This window comes from Alosa pseudoharengus, unplaced genomic scaffold, assembly GCF_046254945.1.
Source record: "Alosa pseudoharengus isolate Yale_2024_CS ecotype anadromous, Long Island Sound unplaced genomic scaffold, YU_APseudo_1.1 YU_APseudo_1.1_scf_3, whole genome shotgun sequence".
Taxonomy (NCBI): domain Eukaryota; kingdom Metazoa; phylum Chordata; class Actinopteri; order Clupeiformes; family Clupeidae; genus Alosa; species Alosa pseudoharengus.
The window spans coordinates 33128622-33139877 of record NW_027468718.1 but is presented as its reverse complement, the minus strand read 5'-3'; the positions used below and the strand labels follow the sequence as shown (position 1 = coordinate 33139877).

Below are 11256 nucleotides of genomic sequence, written 5' to 3'. Positions count from 1 at the left end.
ATGGCTGCGTTGTATTCCACCAGCATAGCTTTCTCCGGGCTGCTGATAGCTCTCTTCTGCGTGGGTTCTGCTCAGGGTGGGAAACTGTTAGTGATACCAGCAGATGGCAGCCACTGGACCGGCATGAAGCCCCTGGTGGAGGAACTGGGGAGGCGAGGCAACCAGGTGGTGGTCGTGATCCCAGAGGCCAGTCTTAGTATGGGCCCCTCGGAGCACACCACCACCCTCACCTTTCCTGTACCATTTACGAAAGAGAGTATGATGAAGGACCTTCACAAAAATCTACTCCAATTAATGACCATTGATGTCTCCACAACTGTGGCAAGGTTAAAGAACTATTGGAACACCGTGGTGATGCTGAGTAATTACACCATGATAACCTGCGAAAGCATACTCTACAACAAGGAGCTGATGCAGACCCTACGGGATTATGACTTTGATGCTCTCCTCACAGACCCGTTTTGGCCTGTAGGAATCATCACTGGAGCTTATCTGGACATTCCCTCCATCTACATGCAAGTAAATCTCCCTTGTGCCCTTGACATTATCGCCACACGGTGTCCTAGTCCTGTTTCATACGTGCCACTGCGCTACTCACACTTCAGCAATCGCATGAACATGTGGGAGAGGACTGTTAACCTGCTGAGGTCTCTACTGGTGCCTGCAGCTTGCAGTCGTCTTTACATTTACGCAGACAAGGTGGCCTCAGACGTCCTGCAGAGAGAGACATCCATTGTGGAGTTGGCGAGCAATGCAGCACTGTGGCTTGTTCGTTCTGACTTTACCTTCGAGTTCCCCATGCCTCTGATGCCCAACATGATCATGATTGGGGGGCTGAAGGTTCAAAAACCGAAACCCCTGCCACAGGTGAGTTGGATTTGGTCTGATGATGCAAACTTGGACAGTAGATTTCAGACCTACTGTATATGTTGGATGAAGCTGCATTATTCAAGCAGTTAATCATTAACTTCCCCCACTAGCATTGAATAATAATACACGTATGGTATGCATTATATTATGTAGGATAGATTTTTCACAAATTAACATTGAGGAGCATCTTTCTTATATTGTTGCATTATATGCCCACAGTTATTCTCATAGTGATGAATACCACCGCCTCTCTGGGATGCGCTTTTTATACCCAACCATATTGCCAATTAACCTAATCATTTGTGAAATTGGTGTTTTCTCAGGCATAACACAACTTGTCCAGCCTTTTGTTGCCTACGTCCCAACTTCCTTGAGACGCGTTGTCGGTCTCAAATTTAAAGCAGTCCAATGCATTTTTTTGCTACTGGGCTCCCCCAACAGTTGCAGAGTGTTTGTATTTTACACATACCACTCATGGCTGGCACCCTTCTCCCATTTGTTTACAAACCCAGCAAAGATAATCACCGAAGAGCCATGTCAACTGACTAGGCCATTGCACATTGTAATTCATGATTCTCCGGGTCAGGACATCCACATTCCATTTGCGTTTGAATCGTAAAGACTTTAGTTTGGTTTGTGCCTCTAGTCCACACTACTCTGTAAATGATTGAAAACACTGTTGGGCGCTCATTCATTTGAAAACACCAGCTTTGTGTTTTTTTTATGTGGACAGGGGAATCTGAAAAACATTTGAAAACAATGACGTAGACGTCCATGTTCCCTTCCTGATTGGAACTTGTCAGTGTGATGTTTCATGACTCTCTAAGACTCACTTTGACTATTAGCCTGTCAGCAGTGAATGCAACACGGAGACCGAAATACAAGCTTTAATAGCCTTGCTGTCTTTGGTGGCAACAAGCGCAGCCAAATTATGCATTTTACAATGAGTGAATATTCATGTGATCCACGCTTCAGGTGTCCCCCCCTATGGTCAAAATAAGCCTATATTTTTCATAAAATAGTCAATTTTGTTACATTTGTAACATTTCATGTGTCGTCTTTGCTATAGCAAAAACAAAAATATGGGTTTATATGATTTGCATATCATCACATTCCGTTTTTTATTTACATTACACACAGTGCTTTTTTGAAACAGGGTTACAGTATATATGGTTTTTAGGGGTGTTACCCTCTTGAACAGCCTTTAGTCTGACTTCAACTGGTTTACCTATTTGCCTGTCATCACTGTTGTGTAATGATTAATCAGAAAAGATACAAAGTCCAACTGACTGAAAAGTAAGATCACTGCTTTAAGTCATTAGGGACATGGCAAATGCCCAGGTATGTCTGCGGAGGGCTTTCTCCGGGCTGCTGATAGCTCTCTTCTGCGTGGGTTCGGCTCAAGGTGGGAAACTGTTAGTGATACCAGCAGATGGCAGCCACTGGACCGGCATGAAGCCCCTGGTGGAGGAACTGGGGAGGCGAGGCAACCAGGTGGTGGTCGTGATCCCAGAGGCCAGTCTTAGTATGGGCCCCTCGGAGCACACCACCACCCTCACCTTTCCTGTACCATTTACGAAAGAGAGTATGATGAAGGACCTTCACAAAAATCTACTCCAATTAATGACCATTGATGTCTCCACAACTGTGGCAAGGTTAAAGAACTATTGGAACACCGTGGTGATGCTGAGTAATATCACCATGTTATCCTGCGAAAGCATGCTGTACAACAAGGAGCTGATGCAGACCCTACGGGATTATGACTTTGACGCTCTCCTCACGGACCCGTTTTGGCCTGTAGGAATCATCACTGGAGCTTATCTGGACATTCCCTCCATTTATATGCCTGGTTCCTACCCTTGTCCCCTTGAAATTATATCCACACGATGTCCTAGCCCTGTTTCATACGTGCCACTGCACTACACACACTTTAGCAATCGCATGAGCTTGTGGCAGAGGACTGTTAACCTGCTGAGGTCCTTGCTGGAGCCTGCAGCCTGCAGTCGTCTTCATATCCATGCAGACAAGGTGGCCTCAGACTTTCTGCAGAGAGAGACATCCATTGTGGAGCTGGCGAGCAATGCAGCACTGTGGCTCATGCGCTTTGACTTTACCTTCGAGTTCCCCATGCCTTTGATGCCCAACATGATCATGATTGGGGGGCTGAAGGCTGAAAAACCGAAACCCCTGCCACAGGTGAGTTGGATTTAGTCCGGTGTGTCCGGAAAAATGTGTTGAAATGCATTTTCTTTGCATAGGCTCTGTCAATGTATTGCATACATAATTTCAGGTATGCTAGAGATGCATAAGAGTTTTTTCTGAAACAAGAGGACTGAATATCCAAGAATCTCACTTTGTAAAAGCCAACAACGGCACTCTGTGAACTCATTGTGAAAGAAGATCAAGGATTGATCACCACATACTGCATTCAATTCATTTTTTTACTTTAACCAGATAGAGGTTGACGTTGATAACAATGACTTATACTTTATCGGATATAAGTCATTGTTACTTGGTTTACATTCACGACGGAATTACAGAACTACCTATTGATTATGGTGATTTTTCAACACTTATTCAGAAGGGTGGGGTGGGAGGTATGTTGGCTTGGTGGTTGGGTGTTGTGTGAATTAGTTTGAATTTGGTTAAGGCATCTTTACTATACTTTTGTACAACCAAGAATGCAAGCATTGCTACTCATAATTGTCTTGGGTTTTGCAGAAAATCAATAAAATGTGTAACAGTACATTTACAGTATTTGATTGACTGGCACACAAGAGTTAATACACGGCGGCAGATCCATATTCTCAAATAATTAACCTGCTCCGTTATCTACTCAAATGATAAAGTAGACTTTACACCACAGCGAAGGGAGGGCTTTGCACAACATGTTTAGCTGAGTCACAAGGCTTACATATAGGACAAACAAGGTCCACAAGCTACTCTTACTTATAGGCTTATGCAAAGCCCCTCTTCAGCTCTCTGCCGGGTCTGAGGACGTTAGTATGTAACTCTGCTTACACCTCTGATCATCATGTCTAAAGGGTTTTGTGTATCTGCTCTGGGACTACTGGCCTGGTTGTGGTTCTGCTGCCCGGGGCCGACTGTGGGGACCAAAGTGCTGGTCATGCCCGTAGACGGCAGCCACTGGCTCAGCATGAAGGTGCTGGTGAACGAGCTCTCGCGGAGGGGACACGAAATGGTGGTGCTGGTGCCCGAGACCAGCATCCTCATTGGAGACTCTGACAGCTACCAGACAAGAACCTTCAAGGTGCCTTACACCAAGGCTGAGCTGGACAGCAGCATTGCCAACATGAATGAAGGGGTGTTCCTGAAGAAGCCTGGGTTCTCTGACGTGTTCGTCAAAGTGCAGACACTGATCACTTTCACCAGCATGCAGGTGAAGGGCTGTGAGAGTCTGCTGTACAACCAGCCACTCATGCAGCAGCTCCACAGCGAAGGCTTCGAGCTCCTACTCACAGACCCCTTTCTGCCGTGCGGTTCCATCATAGCGGAGGCGTTCTCGCTCCCTGCGGTCTACTTCCTGCGTGGTATGCCCTGTGGCCTTGATTATAGTGCAGCCCAGTGTCCCTCGCCAGTGTCGTTTGTCCCTCGCTTTATGTCAGAATACACTGATGTCATGAATTTCCCTCAGAGGGTGAAGAACATGATTTTGACTGTGATGGAGTCATACCTTTGTCGTTTGCTTTATGCCAGTTTTGATGAGTTGTCCAGTAGGTATCTGGAGAAAGACATCACCTACAGGGAGATTTTGGGTCATGGGGCTATCTGGCTGATGCGGTATGACTTTACCTTTGAGTATCCGAAGCCACTAATGCCTAACCTGATCCATATAGGGGGAATTAACTGTGAGAAGAGAAATCCTCTGCCTGCGGTATGTATTTTTATCCACAAGTGTCAGACAAAGTTTATAGCAGTTTACTGAGTTTTTATTTAGTGCAGAATTGGTAAGAAGACAAGCCAAAGGAGAATTTCTTTGTCATAAAAACATCTTGTTTGTCTCACAAGAAATGTATCAGCTCCTAATGAGATCTCACATTCTCTCCTAAACCCTTCAAAATACCCTTTTTTCTTCTCAATCTACTGTATTCTTATCGATCATTATTCCCCCTGGTCTTCGTGGTTTAACCATTTTTAAACAACTCACAAATGACCAACTTTGCTCCATATTGAGTAGTGTATGAACATCTTGAGATGCATACTGTATCTTCTGATGATGTAATTATGTTCATTTATAATGTATTTACAAACATCACTCTCTGTCTATCTGTGGCATCAGGCATGTTTAGCCTGCTCTGACATACACAATGTTTAACAAACACTGGCCATGAGTTCCCTTCGTCCAGCTTCATCTTGACAATATTTATTTATTAATGTTTATGCCTGAAAAATTCAAGACTGTACAGTATGTTGCTATTAGTGTAGTGGGCTTTTCATGTTTATCATATGTTTGGCTTTAATATGGTGAGATACGCTCAAACAATGTAAATATTTTGTGTTTTAAGATGATGAATCTTTCTTTGACTGTTAATACACAGCAGTGAACTTGAAAGCCATTGCCCTGTTGGATTATATCCCAGCCCGGTGTCTCTTTGGGCTTTCAGTAGTAAACACTGAAGTTAGAAAAACATTTTTCTTTTGGGTTGGATTGTTTAAATCTTTCTGTTCATCTTATACTCCGACAACAGACTGGTTGTCATTGGGCCCTATCGTAGACCTGGCGGAAAGCGTGATGCAAGGCTTATTCTTATTATGTTTTAAACCTTGCGTTCAGGGGTGTGGTAATTAGCAACATAAAGTGTGGTCTGGCGCATGATTCAAATATCGCTATCTTGCACCCTCTAAAAATCATTACGCCACTGACCAAGAAAAACCTGGTCTATAGCGAAAGGCGCATATAAAGCACAGCTGAAGATGCAGTGTCACAAGATGTAAGCAGCGCTTAGCAACCCGTCCCAAACAACTCCTTTGGAGGATAAATATCCTTAGGATTTTTATTCAGTCATTCAAACATTATTGGGGTATGTGACATTATTTATGTAACATTATTTAGGCTGTTTTCAATGGTAACCCCTTGTCAGTCAATAGTAAAAGTAAATAACTGTGTAGAACTGTTTTGTCATTGACTATGAGACCACAGTTAGGTAGTAGTTCAGTTTGCGCTGCATGTTGTTAAAGGGAATGACAGATGTCACTATCATTGATTCAAAGGATGTTACGCCCAAAACACACCCATGACTAATTAAGAAATAGAATAACAACCCTTTTGAACAATGCACCCGGTCTCTGATCACAAAATCACGCCCTTAAACCCCCTTAAACTTTGCGTCTCAGACCATGCGTTTCCAATCGCTATAATAGAGCCCATTGCTTACAAAAAAGTCAGTTTTACAGTATTAGATGTATTTTCATCACCAAATGCTTAAGCTTTCCATGTCCTGTTTTCTTAATGCAATATATTATAGTGTTAGATGAGCACATTATCTTGTGCACATGGCCTTTGTTTAGGACATTTTGTGGACTTGGTAGCAAAGGGTCACTCTGTTTTCTCTGTTAAGGAACCTGTGATCTAGGGTTCCTGAGCAGTATCTATTTTGTGTTTCCATTTCAGGAGGTGGAGAAGTTTGTAAGTGGATCTGATGAGCATGGCTTCGTGGTCTTCACCCTGGGCTCAATGGTGTCCCAGATGCCAGAGGACAAGGCCCGAGTGTTCTTTGAGGCATTTAGGCAGATTCCACAGAGGGTGAGCAACAAGCTCTTATTCTTCAAGGCTGTTCAAGATATTTTGGCCCCACTAATGCGAGGAAATCAAGATATTATTTATGAAAGAGAGACATATTAATATCAAACTGTTCCAAACAAATGGTACCCTGCAGAGTATGCTTGTGTACTTAGATAGAGGGTCACTCTTCTTCTCATACTTAATGCTACTTCCTCCTAAGGTTTTGTGGAGATACACTGGACCTGTGCCTGAAAATGCCCCAGAGAATGTCAAACTCATGAAGTGGTTGCCTCAAAATGATCTCTTAGGTTTGTTGTATGCATTTGAGTTCATGCCTGTTTGATGGAAAACATTTTTGTTTGAACACTAAAGCAAAGCATTAGTTATTTCAGCTTTTCTATTCCCATAACTATACTCTTAAAACACTCAAGTTGTGTTGTTTTTAACGCAAATTATGTTATTTTCAACACATTTTGTGTAACAAATAAATAAGGAAACAATACAAACTTGTGTTGTCACTATCTGGACACAGAGATGTGTTAAAACAACGCAAGTTGTTTTTTTGTACATTTAAGAATGTAGTAATGCTAGTTTAATTAACTATACTGTGTCTGTGATTCCAGGTCACCCTTTGGCCAAGGCTTTCATCACACATGGAGGGTCTCATGGCATCTATGAGGGTATATGCAACGGGGTGCCCATGGTCATGCTGCCACTGTTTGGTGACCAAGCTGACAATGTTCAACGCATGGTTGCACGTGGTGTTGCTGAGTCCTTGACCATTGCTGACGTGACCACAACCACACTTTTGGAAGCCCTCAACAAAGTAATTTATGACAAGAGGTATGGTGCATTTCATAATGGCCTTTCCAGAAACATCTTATTTCTCTGTTTGAAAGTGTGAATATGACACTGATGCAAAGTGCTGTTTCCTTCATTCTCCAGTTACAAGGCAAATATGATGAAGCTTTCAGCTGTGCACAACGATCGTCCGATTGAACCTCTTGACCTGGCCGTCTTCTGGACCGAGTTTGTCATGAGACACAAAGGAGCGGAGCACTTGCGCCCAGCTGCTCACGAGCTGAACTGGATCCAGTACCACAGCCTTGATGTGATCGCACTGCTAACAACCATTGTGCTCACTGTTGTTCTCGTGACAATTAAAAGTTGCATGTTCTGTTTGAAGAAGTGCACAAGAAACAAGACTAAACAAAAGAAAAACAAGCGAGAGTAGTTGAGGAGTTTTGTTTGTGAGTGAAGGTGAATGGCACTGGCAGAAGGAAAAAACACAGCCTACCTCCTTATTATAGCCTAGTGTGTATGTAGAAACTATTTGAAAGTGAAAATATACAGGGAATTTCTAGCTACTTATTTGGTTGTAAAGGGCCTAGGGTTTCTTCAAATCAATGAATGCTGTTGAAAATGGGTGTTTATTGCATACATAGAAGACTACTTCTGTGTACTTTTGCTGTAAGTCAATCATTTCGACACTTAATTGTATGATTGTGCAATGGTCTATATGAAGAAAACTTGGTATGATGACAATAAAAAAAACTGACTACATTACCCATGAGCCTGTTGTTAACTTGGCTGTATGGAAGCCCAAGTCATATCCCCTGTACCTGCAAAAAAAGCATCTTCTATACTTCTAGAGAATCTTTCTAAGTATCTTTCATACTTCTAGATGCAGCCACCAGGTATTTATAAGTCTTGGGTACTTCCACATTGACCTCTTTGATGGAGACTGGTAGCAGAGGGGGCCTAGACCTCCAAAAAAAACGTACTGAAGAAGAAGAAGAAAACGATTACTCTGGCAAGCCAGCAAACCCTTCTTTTTCTGAGCTTTTTTTTTTGGCAGTTTGCAAACGGAGTGCATTACCTCCATCTGCTGGACTGAAGTGTGATGGCAAGTGTAACCTGTAGCCTCGTTCTGGCCGCCGGATAAATAAGGCGAATTTTAATATGAGTTGGTCAATTATTACAACATACTTTTCTGATTTGTAGAAACTAGTGCAAGCACCCCATCGTGTGGTCAAATGCAAAAACGACTATGTGCTGTTGTAGGACAAGCAGGGACTCTATAAGCTCAACAAGAATAAAGCAAGACAGTAACAGTAAAAATAGTATGCATTTTCAACAGTCAGTTAAAGGAATTATCTGGAGTAAAATGCACTTTAGATCGATTTACGGATGATTGGGGGTACATACAACTTTAGTGGACATTTTTCAAAAATGTAATGCTCATAAAAATGTGATTAAAACTGACAGATAAGTGCAATGTTATGAAATGAGACACCGAAATTTACAGTAATCCACTAAGTGGATTGAACTTTTATGATGCAGAAAAGGTGAGAGCAGGGAAAGGAACATCTGGCTTAGTTCTCAATTCTGCCCCTGGCCTTGGCTCTAGTTTTGGAGCGTGTGATTACTTCCGAGTAGTTCCCAGTTCTGGAAATTGTGGAGGATGAGTTATGCATGGGCACCAAGGCCTTAGGTTTGGTCTCCCATTTCCTTCCTTTTTCCAGCTTGGTTCCCTTGCATCCACTCTGTCGAAGGTGCTTCCCACAGTGCCTCTCAAAGGTGCAAATCTTGGTGAACATCCGGTTGCACACCAAGCAGTGGTAGGGACGCTCTCCTGCACGCATCCTGAGCTGCAGGCAGGACGAGTGGGCCACGGGAGTCTGGCACACGCCACAGCCGAATGACTCGTGACTCTCATGCCTCCTTTCATGCCCCCTCAGTGCCAGTGTCGACGTTAAGATCTTACCGCAGAAGCTGCATGGGAATCTCTGCTCCCCTGACTCCAGCGCTCGGTGGGAAAGCAGGTGTGTGGAGGAGAGGAGGCCTTTTCCGTCCCTGTTGCACCTGGACGGCAACTCCCCTGTGTGCTGGCGGTGGTGTGTGATGAGGCCTGCCTTCTGGGTGAAGGTCTTTTCGCATACGGTGCACTTGAAGGGCTTTTCGCCAGTGTGCAAGCGCAGGTGGGTCTTGAGGTGTGAGGCACGGCCAAAGCTCTTCCCGCAGTCGGGGCACTTGAAGGGCTTCTCCCCGGTGTGGATAGCCGTGTGGCGCACCAGGTGAGAAGACTGCAGGAATACCTTGCCACAAATGCTGCACCTGAACTTCCTCTCGCCGCAGTGCGAGCGCAGGTGGAGGGCCAGGTGTGAGGAGGAGACGAAGGTTTTGGGACAGACAGTGCAGCTGTATGGAAGCTCACTGGTGTGTGAGCGCCTGCACTGCATCAACCCTGAGGACAGCACAAAGTTATTCTCACAAAAAGGAGGCCCATGGGCCTTCAGTTTTGCGTGGGCTCTCTTAGGTCTGGTGAGGGTATGTGCCGGAAAAAGTCCTTTCCCAAACAGGTCAGGAGCCAAAAGTGGCTTTGTGACGTGTTGTGATTTGTGCATGTTCTACCAGCATTCCAAAGGATTGCCCACACTCTGAATAGGAATACAGTTTGGGGGCCACATTCTGGACATACCTCTCCTGTATCCTCAGAGGATGGAGCTGATGCTGTTGGACTGTTAGACACCATGGAGGGAGAGATCACTATTCACTGTTTGTCATGACCTCAGGTGATCAGTTAGCTGCTCCAGGTAGGCCTAGGCTATATGAAAACAAGATTGTGGGAGTGTCCTGGCATGAGTTAATGATTAATGGGTGTCGCAAATAAAGGGGAAAAATCACTTCATTAGGAGTAGCTAAACAGATCACAATTTGACCGGATATATTTTTACAGATCAGGACTGCCAAGTTATGTGATCTAATTGCCTGAGAACCTGCCCAAAATAAGCTAATCACAAGAATGAAGATCCCTTATAGAACATAAGGAAAATCTGTATTAATCTGATTAGTAGCTATGGTGGATTTTCATGATTTAAAAGGATGTAATCACGGGTTTCATAAGGGTTTATAATATTGCATGGGTTTTCATGTTTTAGAAGAATGTAGTCATGAGTGTCATATGTTTTTATGTCACTGCATGTGCTGTGAGCAGGGTGAGGTCATTGTATCTTGTGTAGGCCAGACCAACTATCAGAGGAGTGGGGTGAGTGAAAAAAAAAGTACTGGGGGTACCAGGATGAGAGCATCCTCCTTACATGGTCAAGGGAAGGGGGGTGTTATCCAGCTGGTGAGCACCGGACAGGACAGGGAGTAAGAGGCCACTGTGTCTTATGATTTAGGTCCTGTCCAGCTAGGAAGAGAATCAGATAAGAAGGCCCTATTTCCCCAAACTGGAAAGAACCAGAAAACCTCTATTTTACAGGTTAGACAGGTTTGCATATAGTTTTATGCATGATGAGAAGATGGTTTCCACCAATGTAAGCGACCCTGCTTAATGCTGATTGGTGAAAGGTGTTTTTGGGGATGACGTGAGAGGGTGGCACTTCTCGAGGGCCAAGGGGTATAAAATATAGTGTATAGCCCTCCGTAGGCAGATTTCGTCGGGGGCCCCAGCTGATGACATCTCCTCCCTATTGCTTTGGTGGTTGGTCTGGACTTTGGTTAGGCTGTACTATCATTGCAATATGGAGAATAAAGATCAACAGTCCTCAGAAAATCTTCTGTCTACATTGTCTCCTTCGGACGCCTTGTTCCAGAGTGCTAAATTACTAAATAGTCAAGTGGTAATTGTTAATTGG

General features: G+C 43.9%; 1 protein-coding gene and 2 pseudogenes across 1 annotated transcript; all 3 read left to right on the top strand.

Moving 5' to 3' along the window:
* On the top strand, window positions 1-960 carry LOC143099925 (UDP-glucuronosyltransferase 1A1 pseudogene; annotated as a pseudogene).
* A 1236-nt stretch (window positions 961-2196) lies between these two features.
* LOC143099924 (UDP-glucuronosyltransferase 1A6 pseudogene) lies at window positions 2197-3081 on the top strand (annotated as a pseudogene).
* Window positions 3082-3904: 823 nt separating this feature from the next.
* Window positions 3905-7912, top strand: LOC143099922 (UDP-glucuronosyltransferase-like). Its single transcript, XM_076262835.1, has 5 exons — window positions 3905-4765; window positions 6503-6634; window positions 6834-6921; window positions 7237-7456; window positions 7559-7912. The coding sequence occupies exons 1-5, from the start codon at window positions 3905-3907 to the stop codon at window positions 7845-7847; spliced, it is 1590 nt and encodes a 529-aa protein (XP_076118950.1). The 3' UTR covers window positions 7848-7912.
* The last annotated feature ends 3344 nt before the right edge of the window (window positions 7913-11256 follow it).

Bases quoted from the DNA above. Each gene is read 5' to 3' on its own strand.
- LOC143099922 (XM_076262835.1), top strand. From the start codon at position 3,905: ATGTCTAAAGGGTTTTGTGTATCTGCTCTGGGACTACTGGCCTGGTTG. The intron at 6,635-6,833 runs GTGAGCAACAAG...CTTCCTCCTAAG, and splicing joins TTAGGCAGATTCCACAGAGG to GTTTTGTGGAGATACACTGG. The intron at 7,457-7,558 runs GTATGGTGCATT...TTCATTCTCCAG, and splicing joins AAAGTAATTTATGACAAGAG to TTACAAGGCAAATATGATGA.